The following is a 25968-nucleotide window of genomic DNA, read 5'->3' as shown; positions in this document are numbered from 1 at the left end:
TTGGGGATGCACAGACTTACCTAGTTTGAGGGCTGAGCTTGCAGTGGGTCTGCAAACACCCCTTCCTATCGAGACACACAACCTTCCCAAGAGAATCAAACTCAAGGGCAACTGCTGATCCCTGGACAGATTCACACGTCTCTCGTATAGGAGAACAACTGCAGGAGGCAGGAAGGCAATAAGAGCAAATTTGGATCACTCATTTGCTGTTTCCTTGGATGTGGTTCAGTAGCTAACAGGCAGACTATTGGCTTCTATTCTAGCCTACAGGAGAATAAACGGGCTCAAGTTAAAGGAAGCCAGATTCCAGCTGGACATCAGGAAAAACGTCCTGACTGTTAGAGCAGTGCAACGGTGGAATCAGTGACCTAGGGAGGTTGTGGGCTCTCCCACACTAGAGGCCTTCAAGAGGCAGCTGGACAAGCATCTGTCAGGGATGCTTTAGGGTGGATTCCTGCATTGAGCAGGGGGTTGGACTCGATGGCCTTGTAGGCCCCTTCCAACTCTGCTATTCTATGATTCTATGATTCTAAAGGCCTTTCATAATTATCTTAAAGAGGGGAGCCAGGCAGATATCTACTGGTAGGGAATCCCACAGTCTTGACACCACCGCTGAGGAAGCCCCATCACTTGCAACTTGGTTTAAAGCTATTTAAGGTCAATTTACAGCTTTAGTTTGTGCTCCATTTAATTTAATAATTTAATTTATGTATTTGTTTCCCGCCTCTCCCTCTGGATCGAGGCGGGGTACAACACAAATGCAAACATCATATAACCAATGAAAACATTTAAAACTAATACATTATTAAAAGCAGCACATTATTAAAAGGCAAATTTAAAATTCAAGTGGGTAGGCCTGCCGGAAGAGATCAGTCTTGATAGCTTTCTTGAATGCTAAAAGATTGTCAAGCTGACGAGTCTCTTTTGGCAGGCTATTCCACAGTCTGGGAGCGGCAGAAGAAAAAGTCCTCTGAGTAATAGTTGTCAGCCTTGTTTTTGTTGACTGGAGTAAATTCTCCCCAGAGGACCTGAGTGTGCGGGGCGGATTGTACGGGAGAAGGCGATCCCGCAGGTAGCCTGGACCCAAACCATGTAGGGCTTTAAAGGGGATAACCAACACTTTATACTTCTCCCGGAAACTAATTGGCAGCCAGTGAAGAGATTTTAAAACTGATTAGGGAATTTTTTTTTTAAACCTAGGCCTCTCTAGCACTAGTCTGCCACTCAATGTGCAAGGACCATGCAAAGTTCAAAGATTTGTCAGTGCTGGCCATTCACAACAGCAGCAATTGACAATAGCAAAGTTGCCCTAGCTTGGTTATGATAACCTATTGCATGTCCTGGCTGTTGGCCAAACTATTACGAATCTTCAGCAACAGGAGTTCTGTTGAAAGCCGCCTACCCTTTTCAACTTACAGATTGACGACTTGTTTATGTGGCTTGTTCAGCCTTGTTTGGAGTTTATTCGACATCACTGCAAAGTCATACTTCAGACCTCTCCCATCCATCTTTCCCATACCATGATGACACTGTTTAGTGCTTTGCTTGGTAAGGATCCGGTGAGCTTCATCTCCTCCACCCACTGACCCAGCCGCTTGGATGCGTCATGAGATTGTGGAACTGTTTTCGTTATTGTATTCTTATTCATTTGTTTTTCTTTCCTGGAATAATGCAGAAATGTCATGGAATAAGCCTGTGCTGAGCTGTTTCCAGTTTAAACAGCAAAACACAGGAATATGCATAAGAAACGAACCCAATGGAAAATTTCACAAGTGTTTGTAAGCCAGAGTTGGGTTTCTTTCCCAGGTGGTCTTGTTGCAAACAAACTTAGGGTGACCATATGAAAAGGAGGACAGGGCTCCTGTATCTTCAATAGTGTATAGAAAAGGGAATTTCAGCAGGTGTCCTTTGTATATATGGGGAACCTGGGCCGGATCTACACTACTGCTTTAAAGCGCTTTATAACAGTTATAAAGCACTTTAACTGCTTTAAAGCGCTATAAAACTGTTATAAAGCACTTTAAAGCAATAGTGTAGATCCGGCCCTGGTGAAATTTCATCTTCAACACAACAGTTAAAGCTGCAGGTGCCCTGCCCTCTTTTAAATCTGGTCACTCTAGTATAGCTCCTGCACTTTAACTGTTCTGATGAAAAGGGGATTTCCCCAGGTTCTCCATATATACAAATGACACCTGCTGAAATCCCCTTTTCTATACAACTGTTAAAGATACAGGAGCCCTGTTTCATATGGTTTGCTTGCTTTTTATGGAGAATCCAGGGCCGGATCTACACTACTGCTTTAAAGCACTTTAAAATGCTTTATAACAGTTTTGACAATTGTATATGGAGTGTGTCCTGGGTCCCAACAGTTGTCAAAACTGTTATAAAGTACTTTAAAGCAGTAGTGTAGATCCTGCCCAGGTTATGTTCTTTTCAAAGTATTAGAGTCCTGTGTTTTCTGTGTTGTCTACCATGTTCACCCCCCAGTCATGATTTGTGATGATTTTCCTCCCATTTTATTGGGTGTTCTTATGTGTTCAATAAATATAATTACAGCTCCATCCTATTGAGCCATTTAGGATGCAAACAAACTGAAGGAACCCAAAGCTATGGCTTAATGTGCATGCTCCAATTCTGGATTTCACTTCAAGATGTTCTCCTCCCAGCTCAAGGGTAGGGAATCAGTAGCCATCCAGATGTTGGAGAGCCACAGCCCCCATCATCCCCAACCACTGGCCATTGTGGATGGAGCTGATGCGAATTGGACTCTCTCAAAATCTGGAGGACCGCAAGTTACCCATCGCTGTCTTTGTTTAACCAGAATTAAGGAGGAGAGAAAAGCGGGACATGGTGTTAGTTCTTTGGGGAGTGATGACTTGGGCAAGATGCTCTCAGTGAGTCCCTCTCCCTCAGAAGGCCTTCCTCCTCACCACTACCCTCACCTCTCACTCTGGGTCCAATCAGCATCACCTCCCTGAAAGAGATTGAAGACAAGCTGTTCCTTCCTTCCCCTTCCTCATCTTCTTGTTCTCTTGCTCTCTTGGACAGAGCAGGTGACATCAAGGAGAAGCATGAGCAAGGCTCAGAGGCTCCAAAGGTTGATACTGGATTCCCTGCTGTGATGTGGGCTTTGGCAGATGCCCAGTGATACCAACCTATCATTACTGGCCCTATCAGGATGGAGCAAACTAGAGAAACAATAAAGGGATGGGAAGGGGGAAATCCATTGATCCCTAATCAAGTAGTCGACTCTGCCTTTCCTCTGGGAACAGCCTTTACCTTCTGCTTTTCAACTTTTCCCATGCTGATTTTTTAGATGAAATAAGGCATTCCGGTGAAGAAGAAGGAGGAGAGACCATGTCCAGTCAGCAAATCACCCTGTGGCTACAAGGCCTCTTCCTTTTTGCCTTAGTTTGGACCATTGGTAGCACCATCAATGCAGAAGGCCGGCGGAAATTCGACCTCTTTTACCGAAACCTTTTGATGGGAATGGACGATGACCACCCACGTCCCAAAAGCGTGAAGCTAACCAAAAACAATCTATTTCCAGAAAGAGGTGCATGTTTACACCTGAATATTTACGTGTGTGTTTTCGTTTAAAAACCCATTTCTTTCCTATACGTTGAAAAACATCCTGTATTCCCTTTGGGCATTAAGTCATTGTGTCACTGGTCCCAGAAATGAGGAAAGGGGCTAAACACCTAACAGAGAGCACCTTCTCTGAGCATCCCTCCTGATGTATCCAAAATGGTACCTCCCATGCCCAAGAGAGAGGTCTCAGCAGACTTGGCGAAACCCCAAGATTTGCAGAACATTAAACTTGTTCCGTGGGCATGGAATGCTAACTGAATATTGGGGAGGGGGGTCAGGGATCCAGAAGACTAGAATGGGGTGGGGCGGGAGATAGACTGGAATGGAGTGGAGTAGCTGGAACCCTGAATAGGAGCACTTCACGCTGCAACATTTTGTTGCCGGCCCATTTGTGTGGGACTGGCGACAAAAGCCAGTGTGGTGTAGTGGCCAAAGTGTTGGACTGGGAGTCGGGAGATCCGGGTTCTAGTCCACACTCGGCCATGGAAACCCATGGGGTGACTTTGGGCCACTTAGCCCAACACAGCTCACAGGGTTGTTGTTTTGAGGATAACATGGAGAGGAGGAGGATTATGTATGCCACGGGTTCCTTGGAGGAAAAAACGTGGGATATAAATAACAACAACAACAACTTGTCTTATTGAATCGTTATTGGTATAGAATGGTATGTGGGCTTTCAAGTTCCACTGTAAGGAAGCATAAGGAGAAGCTTGCCCAAATAGATAGATCTAACATTAATTACAAAGCCAGTTTTTCTGCCTGGAAGTAAGTTTTCCTGATGACATTTTTTAAAAAAAATCTCCCACCCCACCCCCAAAACAGGGAGCGTGTATGACTTTTACTTTCACAAGCAAGCTGGCGGACAGTGGAACATGTGGACAGAGTACATTACAAAGGAAGAACAGGTCATCTCCGCCGGTACAAAGGTAAAACGTTCACCTTGAATACTTTGCAAAGGATCAGGATGCTCTTATCCTATTGGTCTGATGAAATGAAGGATCTGGGATGTTTCATGGTGCAGCTTTTGATGGAAGTGCAAAAGCCAAGGAAGTTTTTCAAGCTCTTTGGGGGGAAAAGACCAACAAGGCTGATAGTTAAAAAGATGGACTGCAGATGGGCTACAATTGGACTGCATAGCCCTACAATTACGTGGGATGACGTGGCACAGAACGGGAAGAGTGGTGAATTGTGTTATTCTCCCCACCTAAAGAACCACTGTCTTCCTTTATCCCTCCCCCTGTGCCACCCTGCACAGTGGCTGCCTCTGGCACCCACCCACCTCCCTATTCACCAGCCGGCCTCTTGGCCGGCTGCTTCTACCTTCTTCCCCAGCCGTGAGGGCCTCATAGCAGAGTCAGCTGTAATATCACAAGAGATCTTGCCTGATCCTCCCAGGAGGCCTTGCGGGCCTCCTCTTCTGGCACCTGCCTGCCTCTCTGCTCACTGACTGACCAGCTGCTTCTACCTTTGTCCTCAGCTGCAGGGGGATTGTGGGAGAGTCAGCTGAAATATCGTGAGATGTCATCTTTTCCCGAACAAGTGCCCTCCAGATGTTTTGGACTACAACTCTCAGGGTTCTTGATCGTTGGACATGGCTGAGGCTGATGAGAATTGAAGTCCAAATGTCTGGGCCCCAGGTTGGGGAAGGACAATGTGTATGTATATGTGGATTTATACATGCATGCATGCATGCCATTTATATATGCATGCCATGAGGGTTCTTGCAGTGTAAAAGTGATAAATACACTCATATACCTGCTTTGTAGCAATGTGGTTTTTTTGGTGGTTTTTTATTTGCCAGTTTCAAATAACAGTGTAAGACATTTTCCTTGGCATTTCTGCCCTAGCCTAACCATCTCTTCTCAACAGGTCTCAGAACTTATCATCCCAACAATGGAGACAGCCAGGCAGACTTTTTTCCTAAAAACCTACGTGGAACACGAGATCCCAATGTTGTTAGTGGGACCCACTGGGACAGGGAAATCAGCGATCACCAACAATTTTCTGATCCAGCTTCCGAAAACAAAATACACCCCCAACTTCATCAACTTCTCGGCCAGAACCACAGCAAATCAGACCCAAGATATTATCATGTCGAAACTGGACAGGAGAAGGAAAGGCCTTTTCGGACCTGCAGCAGGGAAAACGGGGATTGTGTTTGTGGGTAAGATTTATTTATTTATTTAATTATTTATTTATTTAATTACATTTATATACTGCCCCACAGCCGAAACTCTCTGGGCGGTTTACAACAATTAAAAATAGTAAACATTAAAAGTATACAAAAATTTAAAAAACATAAAAACAGTATAAAAACAACAGTATCCATTTAAAAACAACAATTCTGGGGTCCATTAAAAACAAACTTAACGTTGTTAAATGCTGTTAAAATGCCTGGGAGAAGAGAAAAGTCTTGACCTGGCGCTGAAAAGATAACAACGTTGGCGCCAGGCGAGCCTCATCAGGAAGATCATTCCACAGTCGGGGGGCCACCACTGAGAAGGCTTCCCTCGGAGTAGGCACTCGGAGGAGGACCTTAGATGTTGAGCGCAGTGTACGGGTAGGTTCATGTCGGGAGAGGCGTTCCATCAGGTATTGTGGTCCCAAGCCATGTAGGGCTTTATAGGTTAAGACCAGCACCTTGAATTGGGCTCGGAAACATATAGGCAGCCAATGTCTTCTGCATGTTCCTGTCTGAGTGCAGATTCATGTTTTCTTTGCCATCAGATAAGGGTCGTGCTACACATTATGGCTCTAAGTGCATGCTGCAGCTACAGCCTGTCACAAAATAAAGATAAATAAAGCTGCTGGGTCCCTATTCAAAGAGAAATCGCAGTGTGACATTTTCTCGCCCTATTATTTTAAAAAAAAAAAAAAATCAGTCCCCAAAGGTGCAAGAAACAGCACCTTTGGGAGCAAACAGGGTAGAAAAATCCTCTGGGTTTGATCTGGTTCCCAAAGCCCTGTATTTTGTTTGTGTGTGTGTGAGAGAGAGAGAGAGAGAGAGAGAGAAAGAGAGAGGCCTAAGGATTATCCCAGGCAAATGGAGGGGTCCCTGCCTTCTTCCGGGATCCCCTGTGTGTCATTTGGATGCACAGGGATGATCCCGGGATGTAGGCCTGGTCTAGCCATGGCCAGAGAGAGAGAAAGAGAGATAGGGATTATAGCACTAAGCAACCTATTTGTGGTCACAGAAATTGGAGGGACCATTTCAACAAATTTCTCCAGGGACAAGAAAAAATTCTCCAACAGCTCCTCAAAGGTCAGACTCACCAGTAGCAATGCCAGTAATACAGCTTCTTTCTCCCCACCCGCTCCCCAAACCTCAGGTTTTGGATTATTTGTTTGCAGCTAATGCCGCAACATAGCAGCACCAACTGCGTCAGCAGACTCTCCACTGTTCTGAATCCGCTACGATGCCCCAGACGTAGCATTGTTCCAGGTCATTGGGGGTGGGGTGGGGGTGGGTGGGAATAGTGACTGCCTCAAAAAAAAAAAGGGGGGGGGAATATTTGGACAAATTTCTGCAAAGTGGTGTTTTTTTCCAAGGGGGAAGTGAGAAAAAGAAAAAAACCCAGGAAAACAGCTCTGTGCATAGCATCATCCCTTTAGGAAAGGAAAGGAACCTCTCGTGCAAGCACTGAGTCATTACTGACTCTTGGAGGGACGCCAGCTTTCACTGATGTTTTCTTGGCAGGCCTTGTAGCGGGGTGGTTTGCCATTGCCTTCCCCGGCCGTTATTACCTTTCTCCCAGCTAACTGGGTACTCATTTTACCGACCTTGGGAGGATGGAAGGCTGAGTCGACCCGAGCCAGCTGCCTGAAACCAGCTTCCGCTGGGATCGAACTCAGGCCGTGGGGAGAGTTTCAGCTGCAGAAACTGCTGCTTTACTGCTCTGCGCCACACGAGGCTCATAATCATCCTTTTAGCAGCCACGTTTTCAAAGTGGGTGGTACCCGTGCCACGAGCAAGCACTCGGTTGAGCGGAGGCTTTACTTTTACAGTGAGGAAAAGAAAAGCCTTCCGACCACCCCATAATCCAGTTTGCAGGAGCTGATACTCCCCACACCTGAAGGTCTGGCCCCATTTGAACTTGCATTACACTGCTGTGACCCTTACCCCCAAATGTGGAAAAATTCGGATCAATTCTGGAAGTCCACATCAATGCTATTGAAAACTGCTGGGCTAAAGTCTCTTGAAGAGTCATCATGAGACTAAAATGCAGTTGAATTTTAAAGTGTCTTTTAAAAACGCATCGACTAATTATTCAAAGCTTCTGGTTTAACTATATCCTGGGCTGCTGGAAATCTCTAGTTTATTGTTGTTCACTTTTCCTTCTCCTCTCCTTTGTGTTGATGGGGAGAAGTAAGCCTATATACACCAGTTGCTGAGGAACATGGGCGGAAGGGTGCTGTTGCACCGTGTCCTGTTTGTGCATCCTGGGTCAACCGCTGGTTGGCCACTGTGTGAACAGAGTGTTGGACCCTTGGGGCCTTGCTAGACCAGGCGTTAGCGTGGTGAGAGGCCCGGTTTCCCTCCTGTGCATCCAGATGACGCACAGGGGAATCCGGGGTCAGGCCGCGCTGAAACCTGCCTTGAGCCGGCATAAGCAAATTCGCTTATGGGCCGTCTTTTTCGGCTGTGAAACGTCTAGCAGGGTCTGTGGCTTTTTGCGGCTGCTTGCTTACTCGCGAGTAGCCGGGAAAAGCCACGGACTGGGCACAGCGCTCATATGAGCGCTGTGCCCATCGGGCCAGGGGGGGATCCCGGGGGGGGGGAGAGAGGGGCGGGGGGAAGGCCGGACCCGCCAGGAGAGAGGGGGGGAGAAGGACGAGCATCGGGGACGAGGGCGAGGGAAGGAGAGCAGCCATCGGGGGCAAGGGACGGAAAGCCAGGGACACGACATCGGGGATGGCGCTGGGGGGAAAGCCAGGGACACGACATCGGGGATGGCGTGGGGGAGGGGAAAGCCAGGGACACGACATCGGGGATGGCATGGGGGAGGGGAAAGCCAGGGACACGACATCGGGGATGGCGCGGGGGGGAAGCCAGGGACATGACATCGGGGATGGGGGGAGGATGGGTGAGCTAGGGGGGAGGGGATCATCGGGCATTGGGGGGGAATCAGGGGCGGGGGGGGCTTTATTGTTTTTTTAAAAAGCACCTACCTTGTCTGGCGGCTCCCCGGCGCACATGGCTCCTTTAAAAGAAAAAAAATGGCCGACGCTACGGGGCTTCCCGTTGCCCCATCGCGTCGTGCGTCTGGAAGCCGGCGACAGCGCGTGCTAACTCTAGCGCGCCATCGCCCCTCCTCCCTGCCGGCTTATCCGGCAGGTCTAGCAAGGCCCTTGGTCTGATCCAGCAGGGCTCTTCTTGTGTTCTGATGCTCTTTGTCTTAAGAAAACAAGCGTGTCAATATTCTTCCTAGATGATTTAAATATGCCAGCAAAGGAGGTGTACGGAGCCCAGCCACCTATAGAACTCCTTAGACAATGGATCGATCATGGCCACTGGTATGACAAGAAAGACACTTCAAGGCTCGATATTGTTGACGTTCTGTTTGTTTCAGCAATGGGACCTCCAGGTGGGGGAAGGAATGATATAACAGGTAAGATGTCTGCTTAAATACAATAGGATATCATCATTCCCTCTAATAGTAAACTCAGTTGGTGAATGAGTAGACAACGGAGGTGTGCTTTGATTAAAATGACCTGCCTGGGTTCATCTGGGAAGAAAAGCAAGCTGCATGAAACTGACTGTTCTGCCTTCCTTGTGCCTTACAGGGCGTTTCACCCGGCACTTGAACATTATCTCCATCAGTGCTTTTGATGATGAAATTTTAACCAAGATTTTCACTTCCATCATTGATTGGCACTTCAGTAAAGGGTTTGAGGCTTCATTTTTAAGGTAAAAGGCCCCTTTGAAAGGAGCATGTCCTCTTTCTTCAAGACACACTCCATGGGGACACATTCCATATACAGTTTTCAAACCGTTTTCAAAGTGCTTGGTGTAGATGAGATGGCCCTATATCCTCTTTTAGAGGACCGTCCTCTGTTTGAAGCCACCCTCTATTTGAAGGGCTGCTCAATCCATGCCTGGTTTAAAGATGAAAAATCCTAAAATGGGAGAGCAGCCGGGGCCTTGAAATTGCCCATCAACAACCAGCCCCTGGACAGCAGACTGTTCACCTGGCCACCATCTTTCCCCGTTAGGGTTGGATATATTGTATCTATATTTAAAGCCATTCTTTCTAAATTTGCACCTGTACGTATAATTTAGCACATGCAAATTTCATGCCCTTGGCTTCAGGCAGAAAGAATGCCTTGGGCTGTCCCTGATAAGGAAGTAGGTTTTGGTGAGGATTAGCTGGCGGCTGAAGAAAGAGCAAAGCTGCGATGGCCTAGAGAGGCTTTGTGGGAGGGATTCAAGGCGCTTACTTGGAAGCAGGGAGGGGAAAGCCACAGTTAAAACGGGAGAAGAGTACAAAAGGGGGGAGAGTTGAGGACTATGGATTGCATTCAACATTGTTGTTTCTTTTCAAAGGCTTGGCAAAATGTTGGTCCACGCGACCATGAATATTTACAAGCTGGCCGTGGAAAATTTCCTCCCGACTCCGTCAAAATCTCACTACGTCTTTAACCTGCGCGATTTCTCCCGGGTGATTAGAGGTGTGCTGTTGTGCCCACATACCCACCTGCAGGTGTGCTGCGTTTCGCTTTGTTTTAATTTGGCAGCAGATGTGGCATTGTCACCGTCGTTAAGCACATGTCAGGCAACACGCTAAGCCAGGGTTAGGCTGCTCTTTTGCAGCAAGTGGTTAGTGAGTGTGTTTAAACTGAACCATGGTTATGTAGCCACCATGGTTAGGAATGGTTCACACGACCGCTAAGTCATGGTTCACACAACACGCTAAGCCATAATATTTAGCCCCAAATGCTTAACCATCATGGCTTAGCGTGTCGTTTGAATAGGGTGAATGTTGGGTTTTCCCAAGCTCTTCACCTCCCAAGGGTCCATCTAGTCCAGCACTCTGTTCACACAGTGGCCAACCAGCCATCTGCCAGGGACCAACAAGCAGAACATGGTTCAACAGCACCCTCCCACCCATGTTCCCCAGCAACTGGTGCACACAGGCTTATTGCCTCGAATATTGGAGATAGCACACAACCATCAGGGCTAGTAGCCACTAATAGCCTTTGCCTCCAAGAATTTATCCAGCCCCCTTTTAAAGGCTACGATTTTACTAGGCCAGTTTTTTTGCCTGTCTAGCTGGGGTACATCAGAGAGGGAGGGAAAGAGGCTGGAGAGGCCTCGGGATAGCTCATGTCCTGGCCTCTCCAGGCCTCTCCCCTCCACACCCACCGGACTCCCTTTACCGCTTCTCCAAGGTTGATCCCCTGACCTTAGAGAGGCAACCAGTGAGGTGGAGGAGCACGGATTCCAAGCTCCGAGGCTGGAACACTGGCTCTGATCTTGGATCCAAGGATCTGAAGTATCCTATGCTCCCCTCCCTCCAGATGCTGTCTAGGGGCCATAGGATTGCTCCCTAGAACAGGAACTGTTCAACCAACAAGCCACAGCAAAATACAGCGATCAATTCAGTTAGAAAATAAATTTTACATTTTGAAATGGTAAAATTCCAAACATGAAAATGTTTGGTCAAAAAGAAACATCTAAATTTGGTGCTGAAAAGAAATCGAAGTCAGCGCTAATCATATCTCGTGTGGGAGGGCATTCCAAAGTCAGGGTGCCACATCAGAGAAGGCCCTCTCCTTTGTAAATGCACAATGTATAAAGGAAGAAGATCTGGTCTGTGTTAAGGTTTTTGCATCTGACTTACATACATTCTATAGAGGCCTTCAAGAGGCAGCTGGACAACCATCTGTCAGGGATGCTTTAAGGTGGATTTCTGCACTGAGCAGGGGGTTGGACTCGATGGCCTTGTAGGCCCCTTCCAACTCTGCTATTCTATGATTCTATGATCTCAAAAACAGGCGTGTGTTTATTTTATTTTTCTTCGGTTCCTCTTTCCTTCGGCAGGACGGAGAGAAACTGATTCGGCTTTGGATTCATGAAGTTTATCGTGTCTTCTATGACCGCTTAATAGATGCTGAGGACCGGGAGGTGTTCTTTAACATGGTGAAAGAAACAACCTCTGACTGCTTCAAGCAGAGCGTTGATAAGGTAGGCTGGCCCTGGAGGAGACTGAATTGTTTGAATCCAGGAGGCCGACAATTGATATTTGCAGCAATTTGAGATCTCTGTAACGCTGGGCTTAAATGCCTCCCACCATATTGGCAGGCCTGTTTTCAGGATGCAAAAAGGGCAGGGAAAATTTTGGAATTTTTCAGTAACTAAGCCTTTGGAGAGGCATTTGGAATTGTGTGTGTGTGTGGGGGGAACTGCATGAAAGCCAGGGAACTACCAAATAATTGGTGGTTGGAGGGAAGGGGTGTGTGGCCAAGGGAAGGGGTGTGGCCATCTGGGAACCATCCGGAGGGCCGGACTTGGCCCCTGGGCCAGAGGTTCCCCATGCCTGCCTTACGGTACTTGGGTCCCAAGCCATTTAAAAGGCAGCACAGTGCCTTGAATTGAGGCATCCATCTGGCTCAGGGCAACAAGGATGATACAGGGACTTAACATGCCCTGTGAGGAGAGGCTGAAGGAACTTGGGATGTTCAGTCTGAAGGAAAGGAGACTGAGGGGAGACATGTTAGCAGTGCTCAGGTACTTAAAAAAGTGCCACAGGTCAAGAACTATTTTCTGCGGCAACAGAAATTAGGAGCCAAAATAATGGATATAAGTTACAGCTACCTAGATTTCGATTAAATATAAGGAAAAACATACTGATGGTAAGATTTGTACACCAGTAGAACAGTCTATCTGCAGAGGTTGTGGGTTCTCCATCTCTGGAGGTTTTTAAGAAGAGGCTGGATCATTGAATTGGTTTTCCTGCACATTGAAGAAGGCTGAACTAGATGATCCTTGTTGTCCCTTCCAACCCCACAATTCTATGATGATTTTCCATAGGTACTAAGCCATTTGTCACGTACTGGAAAGATCAGTGACGACAACATCCGGAGCTTGTTCTTTGGAGACTACTTCAAACCGTCCAGCGATACCAAAATCTACGACGAAATTACGGACTTAAAGAAGCTGACGTCCGTCATGGAATACTATCTGGAGGAGTTCAACCAGATCAGCAAGGCGCCCATGTCTTTGGTCATGTTTAAGTTCGCCATTGAGCACATCTCACGGATATGCCGTGTGCTGAAGCAGGATAACGGCCACTTGTTGCTGGTGGGCATTGGTGGGAGCGGCCGGCAGAGCACCACCAAACTGGGCACCTTCATGAACGCCTATGAGCTCTTCATGATCGAAATCACCAAGTTCTACACCACCAACGACTGGAGAGAGGACATTAAGAGGGTCATGCTGCAGTCCGGAGTGGCCAACAAAAGCACCTCGTTCTTGTTTTGCGATAACCAGATCAAGGATGAGTCATTTGTAGAGGATATCAACATGCTTTTGAACACGGGTGACGTGCCCAACATCTTCGCAGCGGATGAGAAGGCTGATATTGTTGAAAAAATGCAGAGCGCCGCACGGACTGAAGGCCGGAGAATCGAAGCCACCCCTCTGGCGATGTACAACTTCTTCATTGAGCGCGTGAGGAAAAATCTGCATATAGTTTTAGGTATGGATAAACCATGTTCCTTGCTTCCTCTGCTTTCTTTCTGCTGATGCAGCCTACCCCAACCTGGTACACTCCCGGGACTGTTGAACTACACATGTAGGGTTGTAGTCCAATACATCTGGAGGACACCATGTTGGTGAAGGCTTTACGAAGGGTTGACTAAACCGTACTGGAAATGATCATCGTATTCTTTTCAGCAATGAGCCCCATTGGAGATGCGTTCCGGAATCGCTTAAGAATGTTCCCTTCGCTGATCAATTGCTGCACTATTGATTGGTTCCAAAGATGGCCCAAGGATGCTTTGGAAATGGTTGCGAACAAATTCTTAGAGGATGTGAAGCTGGAAGAGGAAATCAGAAAATCGTATGTCATGAGATCTCTATAGAGTTGTTCTCTCTCTCTCTCTCTGAGCTTTCCTACACGAGACTTAATCTGCTGTATCTACTTTCGATTTTGTCACAGAATTGAGATCCAAGCACTACACAAAGAGCATTTCCTTTCCTGCTTTCCCGCTAGATAACCTCTAGGTGGCACTGTGGTGTAGCGCAATTACACATGAGAAGAGTGTTTTCATTCACTTTCAGAAATACTACCTCATTTTTCCTGCTCTAAAAAATCTCACTGAAAGTGTTATTTAAAATCAGAAGTGAAACTGGAGGGTTACAATGTTGCCTGAGGAACCCATAAACAATAATGAGTGCACAATAAATGCCTCATTTAGGAAAGTGCTCTCTCTCTCTCTTTTTCATATTATTGATTTATTTACTTTCTTAGTTATGTCCCACTTTTCAGGGTAAACATCTGCACAAGTAGCTGTTTTGATACAGTTAGGTAGAACATGTAACATATTTTTTTCTGGTTTAGCCCCAAACTACCTTTGGAGAGTTAGATCTTGGGTCAGAGTTGGATCAGAAGACATCTGTGGCTGCTACATTATTACACAACCTTCATTGGATAGTACACATCTGGACTCACCTGATTATATTAGCTGCCTCATAACTTGCAAGTATTTCCTCCCCCCTGTAGGGTCGTATCCATGTGCAAATGTTTCCAGGAAAGTGTGAGAGAGCTCTCAGTTAGCTATTACAATATTCTCAGAAGACACAATTATGTAACACCGACATCTTACCTGGAATTGATTCTGACCTTTAAGACACTACTAAATAGCAAAAGGCATGAGGTTGATGTGATGAGGAATCGCTATCTTGTGGGTCTTCAAAAACTTGATTTCGCAGCTTCACAAGTAAGTATAGACTGGGACCAGTAGACATGCAAATAGAGGGGAGCCATGTTGTGGTGGCACATGGTCCTGGAGGGGAGGAGAAGTGTGGTGGGTGGAGGAAGCCGACCTAGCATGCTGGCGTTGAGTGCTCATCCATCGGGGCTAGATTGGCTCAGTGGGGGCAGGGGATGGAGGATAAATTATCCCTTTCTGGACCACCAAGGGGCTATAAATGCTGGGCCATGGCTCATTTCTTGCTATGGGCTATGGATAGTCACTGGTTAATGGGGCTAGGAAGGAATTTTTATCCATACACAGTTTTCACCTACCAGCAGGTTGGGATAATGGGGCTTGTAAGTCCAGTATATCTAGAGCGGATCTACACAGATATATGAAACATCTTTTTTTTTTGAGTCATTAAACGTATTGTTTTATTACAATTTTATACGTCCCCGGGCACATGTATTTATTAATACGTTTCTTACCGTTGTATTGTCTGTAGATATCCGCTGATCTGGGCCACACACTGTATTTTTTATCGTTGTTTTCTCAAGTCTCCATCCGCTTATTGTTCCTCCCGCTTCCTCTTTTCTTCCATTGTCCCTCCTCCGAGAGAAACGGTGAAGGGTGGTGGTGGAAAGGTTTCCCCTCTTTCCACACCTGGGAGCTTTTCCTAAGCTGGAGCCATGGAGGGAGGGAGGGAGGGAGCCTCCAGGCAGGGTTAGGGGATTTACTTTACTGAAAAGTAATTCCCGTTGATTTCAACTGCTACCATGACCTGCTGCCCCTTGGTCTGTGCTTGGAGGGGAGAGAAACGGAGAGAAGGGGGGCTGGAAAGATTTCCCCTCTTTCTGTGCCCTTTTCCTAAGCACAGACCAAGGGGCAGCATGTCATGTTAGCAGTTGAAGTCAATGGGATTTACTTTTGAGTAAAGTAAATCCCCTAATCCTGCCTGGAGGCTCCCTCCCTGCTTGCTTGCATCTTCAAGTTCATGAACTACAGGTGTGCTGGTTCCCTTACTCAAAAGTAAATCCCATTGATTTCAACTGCTAACATCACATGCTGGCTTACTTTTGAGGAAAGCCCATTGAACCGAGAGAGTCTTAAGTAAACACATATAGAACAATGCCCACACATGGAAGGGGGGAGGGAGGTTGTGGCTGCAAAGAGGAACATGAGGCAAGAAAAAAGGAAAAACGGCTGCTACTTTGGGCATGGAAACACAAGGAACACGCCCTGAGGAAGGTGATTGGCTAAGGAAAAGCATATGAAAAAAAGGAAGGTTTCTTACAATGCAATCGGCCACATAAGAGAAAATACAACGACTTATACAGATAAGATCAGAAAATAAAACAACAGAAAGGGTAAGTGATACAACGTTAAAGGCAAGCGTCATGTGGCAAGATAAGACTCACTATACAATAAAAAAAGTTTATAAGTGGTATATCCAGCTTAGTGTAGCTCTCACCCTGGAGGATACCAAGTTGGGGAACATTGGTTTGTAATGAGCCAAACAGCAAAGCTGCATAAACACAAATTGTAGATAACACAACTTAAAGATAACACAAAAAACTTGACCCAACTTGAATCAACCCACTTCTGTCTATCAATCTTTCCCTTTCCTCCTCGTTTGCAACAAATCCTCATTGGAGAGGCAGTGTGGTGTAGTGGCTAGAGTGTCAGACTGGGAGTCGGGAGATCCGGGTTCTACTTGGCCATGGAAACCCACTGGGTGACTTTGGGCCCGTCACAGACTCTCAGCCAAACCCACCTCACAGGGTTGTTGTTGTGAGGATAAAGTGGAGAGGAGGAAGAGGAGGATTATGTACACCGCCTTGGGTTCCTTGCAGGAAAAAAAAAGGCAGGATATAAATGCAATAATAAATAAATAAATAAATTTGAATTGCATCACCATCTTTGTTTAAAAAACAAATAGTCTTCTTATGCCTTGGTCTCTGAAATAAGAATTGCCTTACTACACAATCATGTGGTGTCAAGATAATTCTGCCCTGCCCTCCACCCCACCCTGGTGTCCTCTTTAGGTTGCAGTCATGCAGAAGGAGCTGACAGCTCTTCAGCCGGAATTAATTAAAACCTCTGCCGAAACCGAGAAAATGATGGTCCACATTGAAAAAGAAACCGTTGAGGTGGACGCCAAGAAGGAGCTGGTGGCTGCCGACGAGAAGGAGGCCAATGAAGCTGCCGCAGTCGCACAGGGTATTAAGGTAATTTTACGGCTCATTGTGGTGTTCGCTCCCCGTTGGAGCTTGCATTTCCAACAATGCAAACTGATAAATGAGAAAGCCTGAACCAAGAGTACACAGCAAGCAGTCGGTTATTCTTTCAGCCCTGCTGTCGTGTTTCTCAGAAAACTCCTGCTTTCGATGGGAGGCAAATGACGAGGCTTGCTAAGTAATCCACAATGCTTTTAAGCAACAAACGTCTCTTCTATCTGAAGAGAGTCTAACCTCTTGGAAACAGCTTTTCCCAGGCAAAACTGTGCAAACTAAGCGAGACAATTGTCCGCTCAAGAAGAATAGGAAGCCACTTCCCAAACGTCCATAACTTCAGAGAGCCTGGTACGGAGGCAGGTTCTGGCGTAATTGAACTGACTTTCTCACGCTTTCCTTCCGTGCCGTGCATTTGAGCTTCCAGCGGACCCTAGCATCAGCTAGCTTGTCAGGACGCTCACCTCCAGAAGAAAGCTCACTTCCCACTGAATGTGTAGGATTTGGCCTTGAGGAGATAAGCTCTGTAGAGGGCTGACTCCCAGCTGGGGAATCGCCCATGAGACCTATTTGGACTCCCCATGCCAAACTGGATGTGACATTAAGTTTGCAATCCTTTACTTGTTAACCTGGAAGCAAACTTCGTTGAATTGAATGGGACTGACTAACAGGTGTAGGATTGTACGGTAAGCAGTATAAGCTACCCTGGCGCTCTTTGGGAGAAAAATCACTTTAAAAAGAAGGAAGGAAAGAAAGGAAGGGGCGTTCTTGTGAGATTACTATTTCACTCAACTTGAGCAGAGCAGTGCTGACGGTGTGGTGGGATTCTGTTTGTGATTACAGGAAGAATGTGAAGGGGACCTCGCGGAGGCCATGCCCGCTTTAGAAGCTGCCCTTTCGGCTCTCGATACCTTGAACCCTGCGGACATCTCTCTTGTCAAATCCATGCAGAATCCACCAGGGCCTGTCAAGCTTGTGATGGAGAGCATTTGTGTCATGAAAGGGATAAAACCAGAAAGAAAGCCTGATCCAAGTGGAAGCGGTAAAATTAAATAATTACGAAAACCTCTAGGCCTGTGGAATATTTGGGTGAGGGGTGGCGGCAGGCGGCATCCAGCCTGTTCTGGATGGGGTTGCACTGCCTCTGAAAGAACAGGTTCATAGTTTGGGGGTACTCTTAGACCCATTTCTGTCGTTGGAGGCTCAAGTAGCCGCCACGGCTCGGAGTGCCTTTTACCAGCTTCGGTTGGTTCGCCAGCTACGGCCTCTCCTGGACAGGGATAGCTTGGCCACAGTGGTACAGGCATTGGTAACCTCAAGATTGGATTACTGCAACGCGCTCTATGTGGGGCTGCCCTTGAAGCTGCTCCGGAAGCTGGAGCTAGTGCAGAATGCTGCAGCTCGGCTGTTGTCTGGAGCTGCCCCTTTCCAGCATGTAACTCCTCTGCTGAGGGAACTGCACTGGCTGCCTATTCGCTACCAGGCAGGTTTAAGGTTCTTGTACTTGTGCACAAAGCCCTAAACAACTTGGGACCAGGATACCTGAGAGACTGCCTTCTCCCCTACCAACCTGCCTGGTCACCGAGGTCATCCGACAGCCTGCTCCTGGTGGTTCCACATAGACCCATCCTCCGATTGGAGTCCACCAGGGGAAGAGCCTTCAGCGTGGTGGCTCCCCTCCTATGGAATTCCCTGCCTCTAGAGGTCAGGCAGGCTCCAACCTTGTACTCCTTTTGGTGCATGCAGCCTTGAATCTCTGTATTTGCTTCTTTTAAAATTTGTTTTAACTGTTTTATTCTGTTTTTATTTTTATTTTATCTTGTACACCACTCCAAAAAATTTCAATGGGGAGCAGTATATAAATATTCTAAATAAACAAACAAACAAATAAACAAATAAATAAATAAATGTGCCCCTTTGTTGATATTGAGTTGTTGTGTCATCTTATCCATCATATGCTTTGACTTAAAAATTAACTGGATGTTCAAAAATGATTTCAGGGCAAGACCAAGATACCTAGGCCCTTTCTATACCTAAGGATTATCCCAGGAAAATGGAGTGGCCGTCTCTGCCTGCTCCCGGGATCCCCTGTGTATCATTTGCATGCGCAGGGATGATCCCGGGACGATCCCGGGGAAAAAAAAGGCAGGTATAGAAACGGTCCTAAAGTCTTCCAGATCCTTTGATTAGAAAAGATGATTTTTTGCCATTGGTTTCAACATCTGGGCTGTATTTTGCCATACATATAATTCTATTTTCAGACTTCAGAGAAGCCTTCTGGATGGTTTTTTTCCCAGCATTTGCATATATTTTTCCTTTGCAGCTTATGTGTCTTGCATATCTCCCTTGCTGGGTTAAAGCCAAGGTTAGAATGAGGCATTGTTAGGTAAAATGTAATAATTTTGAAATGAAAATGCCTATAATTTTCCTTTTAAATCTTTGAGCATGTCAGTACTATTCCCCAAATCTCTTTTTTCCTTCCTAGGGGTGTCCTGGAATAATTTTATAAACATTGAAGAACAGTTCCAATTCCTATATAATGAAAGACACAGTTTTATTGTCCTTCCTTCTCCCCCCCACCACTCCAAACCCTAAAAGGATCTGGTACATCATTCAGTCAAAAGACTGCCCTGTATTGCAGGTTTATCTAGTCTAGCATCCTGTTTCCCTTGGTGGCCAATCAGATGTTTCCAGGAAGTCTTTCAGTAGGGCAGAAAGCCAGTAGCCTGCTGATCTCCTCGCTCCAACAGCTGCTATTCAGGAATGCCCCTGAAAGTGGATGCTCCATCATTTAGCTATCATGGCTAATAACTTTGGATAGATCCCTCTTTCAAATACAAATATGTTTAGGACATAACCCTAGACAGAAAAAAAGCTCTAAATTCCCAGCATGGCTCAGCCAGGGATGTTGGGAGTTGTAGGACTTTCTTCTGACTAAATGTTTACTTGTTCATTTGATTTATACTCTGCCTTTCTACCAAAAAATGGCATTCAAGGTGACTAACCCTTGATTAATTAAACATAACCACAAGTAGCATCTTTCCTCTTTCTTCCGATGTTCTTAAAGGACTGTGAAGTTAAAAGTTTAGTAATAGAAGTTATAGTACAATAGCTAAAAAGTATGTGTGTGTGTGTGTGTGTGTGTGTGTGTGTGTGTATATCAGCCTTTGTGTTGGACTAAACACAAGGTCAAGAACTAAAAATCCCATCACTCCCAGCCAGCACAGCAGCTGGGAGCAATGGGAGTTGTAGTACAACCCACCTGGAAGGTACCAGGTTGGGAAATGCTGGCATAGATACAGATATACAATGACAAGATATCCCCTGTGTAAGATCTGTATTTTAAAAAACTTTTTTTTACATATATATTCATTTTTGTGAAATGTAGGTAAAATGATAGAAGACTATTGGGGTAGTTCCAAAAAGGTTCTAGGAGATCTGAAATTCCTTGACGGCTTGAAGACGTACGACAAAGATAATATTCCTCAAGCTGTAATGAAGAGAATTAGAGAGAAGTTTATCAACCATCCAGACTTCCAGCCAGCTGTCATAAAAAATGTGTCATCTGCCTGTGAAGGCTTATGCAAATGGGTGAGGGCCATGGAAGTCTACGACCGTGTCGCCAAGGTAGTCGCTCCGAAACGTGTACGACTCTGGGAGGCTGAAGGTTTGCTCGACATACAAATGCAGAAGCTCAATACGAAGCGTGCAGAACTCAAGAACGTGATGGACCGGCTCCAAGCTTTGAACGATGAGTTCGAAAATAAGAATAACCAGAAGAAAGAGCTTGAGGACAATATTGAAGTCTGCTCCCAGAAGCTCATACGGGCTGAAAAACTGATCAGTGGCTTGGGAGGAGAAAAGGACAGGTGGACGGAAGCTGCCCGCTTGCTAGGAATCCGATACACAGACCTTACCGGAGATGTTTTGTTATCTTCAGGCACGGTGGCTTATCTGGGAGCCTTTACTGTTGATTACCGCCAGGAATGCCAGGAGAAGTGGCTGATTCTGTGCAAGGAGCAAATGATCCCATGCTCGAACGATTTCAGCCTGAGCAACACCTTAGGGGATCCAGTCAAGATCCGTGCCTGGCAGATTGCAGGATTGCCCATTGATTCCTTTTCCATTGATAATGGCATCATTGTTTCCAATTCCAGACGGTGGGCCTTGATGATCGACCCTCAAGGACAAGCCAACAAATGGGTCAAAAATATGGAAAAGGGCAATAAGCTTTCTGTCATCAAGTTGTCCGATACTAACTATGTAAGGTCGTTGGAAAATGCCATCCAGTTTGGAACCCCAGTCTTGCTTGAAAATATCGGTGAGGAACTAGATGCTTTTTTGGAGCCGGTGTTGCTGAAGACCACCTTCAAACAGCAAGGCGTGGAGTACATGAGACTAGGAGAAAATATTATTGAGTACTCACGAGATTTCAGGTTCTACATCACGACTCGCTTAAGGAACCCTCATTATCTCCCTGAAGTGGCGGTGAAAGTTTGCCTGCTCAATTTCATGATTACACCTCTTGGACTTCAGGACCAGCTTCTTGGGATTGTAGCTGCGAAGGAGAAACCAGAATTGGAAGAGAAGAAGAACAAGCTGATCATTGAGAGTGCAGCTAATAAGAAACAGCTGAAGGAGATTGAAGATAAGATCCTTGAAGTTCTTTCCAAATCGGAAGGAAATATCTTAGAAGATGAAACCGCTATCAAAATTCTCTCTTCCTCCAAAGAGCTGTCTGAAGAAATCTCCGAAAAGCAGGAAATTGCCAGTATAACTGAAATGGAAATTGATGCTACTCGAATGGGATACAAGCCTGTGGCCGTTCATTCAGCAACTGTCTTCTTCTGTATTTCTGATCTGGCAAATATTGAGCCGATGTATCAATATTCCTTGATATGGTTCATTAACCTCTACGTCCAGTCTCTTGCTAATAGCAGAAAGAGTGAGGTTCTGGGGGAGAGAATTGCACACATAATTGACCATTTCACAATAAGCATCTACAACAACGTGTGCCGGTCCTTGTTTGAGAAGGACAAGCTTCTTTTCTCCCTCCTCCTGACGATAGGGATAATGAAAGGGAAAGACGAGATAGACGATGAAGTTTGGCGTTTCTTGCTGACAGGAGGGGTTGCTCTTGATAACCCTTATCCCAACCCTGCACCAGAATGGTTGACTGAGAAATCGTGGGCTGAGATAGTACGTGCATCAGGCCTGAAAAACTTGGACCGGTTGATGGATCACGTAGAATCCAATCTCCTGAAATGGAAAGCCATCTATGATTCTGCCAAACCTCATGAAGAAGTGTTCCCAGGTGAATGGAATCTGGTCATGGGGCTTGATCGCATGGTCATTCTCCGTTGCCTGCGACCAGATAAAATTATTCCAGCCACCCAACAATTCATCACAGAAAATATGGGAAGGATCTATATTGAACCGCCGACGTTTGATCTTGCAGGAAGTTACAATGATTCTAATTGCTGCGCACCTCTGATTTTCATATTATCTCCCGGTGCTGATCCCATGGCAGGTGAGATTCTTGAATAACAATATGAAATATTCTGAAAAGAATAGGCAGAGACCTTCAGCTGAATGGAGCTATGTTTGCATATGTCACGTTCCCATTCCCCTTTTAAACCTTGTAGGTCATGTATCCAAGGTAGGCAACCTGTTGCCCTAAAGATATTTTGGACTACAACTCCCAATAAGCCCCAGCCAACATGGTCAATGGTCAGGGGTTGGTCTAAAACATCTGGATGACACAATGCCTTGGGAAAACACGTCTAGATAGAGAGAAGGATTTGGGAAGCAGAAACTGCACAAGCTAAGGGCCAGGCTAGATGATGTGCAGGGGACACACGTGGAAAATGGCTGGCTTTGTAGGCTAGCAGTGAAAGACCATTGAGGGCAGGTGATTGTTTAACCATTTCTCTCCTGCTATATGTCTGCTCAAAACTGGCATCCCCAAGCTCATTTTCTGCCCACTGAGATGCACCCGACAGCTTGGGTATGTTCAGTGGAATGGGTTTTTTTTCTCTTTGAAGAGCAGCCACCACGTCACAGGTCCTGTACATTGCCACCCTTCAGAATAGAAACAGGTTTTTACATTTGCTTCCAGTGACTTTTACATAAAGCTTATGAAATCATCATCACCATCTACATCTACACTAACATCCAGAAAGCAGTCATGATTAAAACCTGTTCAATTGTCAGGAAATTCCCGAATCTGTAAAAGACAGCATGACTAGGCAAAGCCTGTCCTGTCCATCTAGAAAAACTGTTACGAGTGAGAAAGAGATGATGATGATGATAATAATAATAATATTTCATTTCATTTCTATACTGTCCCAATAACTGAATCTCTCTGGGCAGTTTACCATCCATTCCTGTCCACCTGTTCTTTTTGCGAAACCATTTCTTCCTTCCTTCTTTCCTTCCACATATCCCTGTGGCAAAAAGAAAGAGTTGAAACAAGAAATAGGAATGCGTGGTGATTAAGTTCCCCCAACCCCCTTCCCCCTTCCAGGAAAACTCTCGTCAATTTATTTTTAAGTTAAATTAGTTGCAGTTTGGATTGACTTGAATATCTCTTGAATAGTCTCCCATTTCTTCCAAGTATCCATTTCGTCCAAGTATTTATGTTTAAATATTTGATGCTAGGCTTGCTGAAATTTGCTGAGGATCTTGGCATGGAAAGCATTCAGACGATTTCGCTTGGACAAGGCCAAGGTCCGATTGCAGCCAAGATGATTAATCACGCGATTGTTGAGGGAACCTGGGTTGTGCTCCAGAACTGCCACCTTGCAACCAGCTGGATGCCGGCATTAGAAAAAATCTGCGAAGAAGTCATCGTGCCCGAGAACACCCATGTCAAATTCAGGCGAGGAATGATGATACTCTTCCTTAATTCAAAGCGGTTGCATCTGGGAATCTTGTTACCTGAGCTCTAGGCATCCCAATGCATATCATGAAAGGGTTGAGCTGAATGTTCTTTTAAGAATTTCTTGATCAAAAGCAGGGGAGGCTTGTGGTTCCTTTTTCAATGGGGCAGTGAATTATCAAAGAATCATAGAATAGTAGAGCTGGAAGGGGCCTATAAGGCCATCAAGTCCAACTCCCTGCTCAATGCAGGAATCCACCCTAAAGCATCCCTGACAGATGGCTGTCCAGCTGCCTCTTGAAGCCTCTAGTGTGGGAGAGCCCACAACCTCCCAAGGTAACTGGTTCCATTGTCGTACTGCTCTAACAGTCAGGAAGTTTTTCCTGATGTCCAGCCAGAATCTGGCTTCTTGTAACTTGAGCCCATTATTCCATGTCCTGCACTCTGGGAGGATCAAGAAGAGATCCTGTCCTTCCTCTGTGTGACAATCTTTTTATTATTTATTGCCTTTGAGTTTCGCCCTGGGTTTCAGTCAGAACTCTAGATGAATTATCCAAGGTGCTGAACACCAGCCCCAAAATGGGTTCAGCACTTTGGATAGCTCTTTTACAGCTCTAGGTCGGAGGGTGTGTGTGAGAATACTCCAAAACTGCCTCCCTTGCTCACGTTTTCCACTGCAGACACCTCCGTGTGGCGCTGTGGCAATTGTGCTCCTGGTTGGAAGGAGACCCTGTGTCCACCACCACCACCACTTCCCCAAAAGGCTGTTTGGCTTCATGATAATGCCACCTCCTTACACGGTGTCATCTTTTTTTATTGACATTTTTCAATCGATCACAAATAAGGGAAAAGAAAGGAGGAAACCCTATACAAATAAAATAGCATTTATTTATTTATTTATTTATTTATTACATTTTTATACTGCCCAATAGCCGAAGCTCTCTGGACGGTTCACAAAAAAGAAGCTGGGGAGATACAATTGGTGTCACCATTAAACAATCAGAATAAGAACAATGCCTCCTGTTCTTGCTCTGAAAATGCTATTTGCACACACATAGGGGGATTCTAGATGTCGTACTGAGGGCGCTTCTATGCACCCCCAGTGCGCCCCCAAAGCGAGCGTGTAGCTTGCCTTTCGAAGAGACGAAGAAGAGGCGTCCTTGCCACCGCCACCGCCGCCACCCACCTACTTCCTCGCCGGCCAGGTCGGAGAGCTTGGCGGAAGAAGGCGGGGTGTTCCGCCGAGCTCTCCGACCCGGCTGGCAAGGAGGGAGGGAGGGAGGTGGCGGGTGGCGGCGGCAAGGACGCCTCTTCTTCGTCTCTTCGAAAGGCAAGCTACACGATCACTTTGGGGGCACACTGGGGGCACATAGAAGAGCCCTCAGTACGACGTCTAGAATCCCCCATACGCCATGCTTTTCAAATACCCGATCTGGGCCATTCCCGTTAAACAAATGACAACGCATTATCTGCCCATTGTGACTAACCAGTTAACCATCTGCTTTTGTGTCATCAGATTGTGGCTAACCAGTTATCCATCGGAGAAGTTTCCTGTTAGCATTCTCCAGAATGGGATAAAAATGACCAATGAGCCCCCTAAAGGAGTGAGGGCAAATCTCCTTCGATCCTATCTCAACGACCCAGTCTCTGACCCCACGTTCTTTAACAGTTGCGAAAAGAAAGAAATCTGGCAGAAGCTGCTTTTTGGCCTTTGCTTTTTCCATGCTCTTGTGCAAGAAAGAAGAAACTTTGGCCCTTTGGGTAAGATTGCAACCATTTGACTGTTCTCCAAAACAATGCATTTTGCATTGCAGTACAGCACCCTCAAAAGTTCACCTCTCAAGCGTCTGCAGCACAGCAAAGTGCGGAAAATAGTACCATTCATGGACCAGCTTCTGTTGATGAGAGTGTGTCAGCCTCCAAGCTTCAAAGAGCTCTTTTTCAGAATTGCTGGCGAATTTATAAAGCAGAACTCTGTAACGGCTGGCAGCTTTCACATTCTCATTGATGGACGTTGTCTTCAGACCCTCAGCTGCCATAGTGCTAAACAAATGGTATTTATTTATGTATTTAATAATAATAATAATACATTTATTTATTTTTTACCGGCCTCTCCCTCTGGATCGAGGTGGGGAACAACATTAAATACAAAAATTCCATAAAATGGATAAAACTGATTAAAAACATATAAAACTGATATAATATTAACAATCAGACAACTTAAAATTCATCTGGGTAGGCCTGCTGGAAGAGATAAGTCTTTACAGCTTTCTTAAACTCCCTAATGTGTGTGGTATTTGATTAGAAGATTATAAGCCTAAGAGCAATGCCTCTTTCATTTCTAATTCA

General features: G+C 45.8%; 1 protein-coding gene across 1 annotated transcript in view; it reads left to right on the top strand.

Moving 5' to 3' along the window:
- Positions 1-25968, top strand: part of DNAH3 (dynein axonemal heavy chain 3) — a 94559-nt gene that overhangs the window by 54492 nt on the left and 14099 nt on the right. The window contains exons 39-54 of the mRNA XM_063143478.1: positions 1419-1548; positions 3317-3556; positions 4414-4517; positions 5461-5755; positions 9021-9200; positions 9376-9499; positions 10136-10292; positions 11633-11776; positions 12623-13289; positions 13487-13652; positions 14316-14532; positions 16554-16736; positions 17583-17781; positions 20128-22269; positions 23400-23619; positions 25136-25380. Coding sequence (XP_062999548.1) covers positions 1419-1548; positions 3317-3556; positions 4414-4517; positions 5461-5755; positions 9021-9200; positions 9376-9499; positions 10136-10292; positions 11633-11776; positions 12623-13289; positions 13487-13652; positions 14316-14532; positions 16554-16736; positions 17583-17781; positions 20128-22269; positions 23400-23619; positions 25136-25380 — 5413 coding nt within the window. The remainder of the gene's footprint in view (positions 1-1418; positions 1549-3316; positions 3557-4413; positions 4518-5460; positions 5756-9020; positions 9201-9375; positions 9500-10135; positions 10293-11632; positions 11777-12622; positions 13290-13486; positions 13653-14315; positions 14533-16553; positions 16737-17582; positions 17782-20127; positions 22270-23399; positions 23620-25135; positions 25381-25968) is intronic.

The sequence above is a fragment of the Elgaria multicarinata genome, chromosome 17, assembly GCF_023053635.1.
Source record: "Elgaria multicarinata webbii isolate HBS135686 ecotype San Diego chromosome 17, rElgMul1.1.pri, whole genome shotgun sequence".
NCBI lineage: Eukaryota > Metazoa > Chordata > Lepidosauria > Squamata > Anguidae > Elgaria > Elgaria multicarinata.
This window is presented reverse-complemented; position numbering and strand designations above follow the sequence as displayed.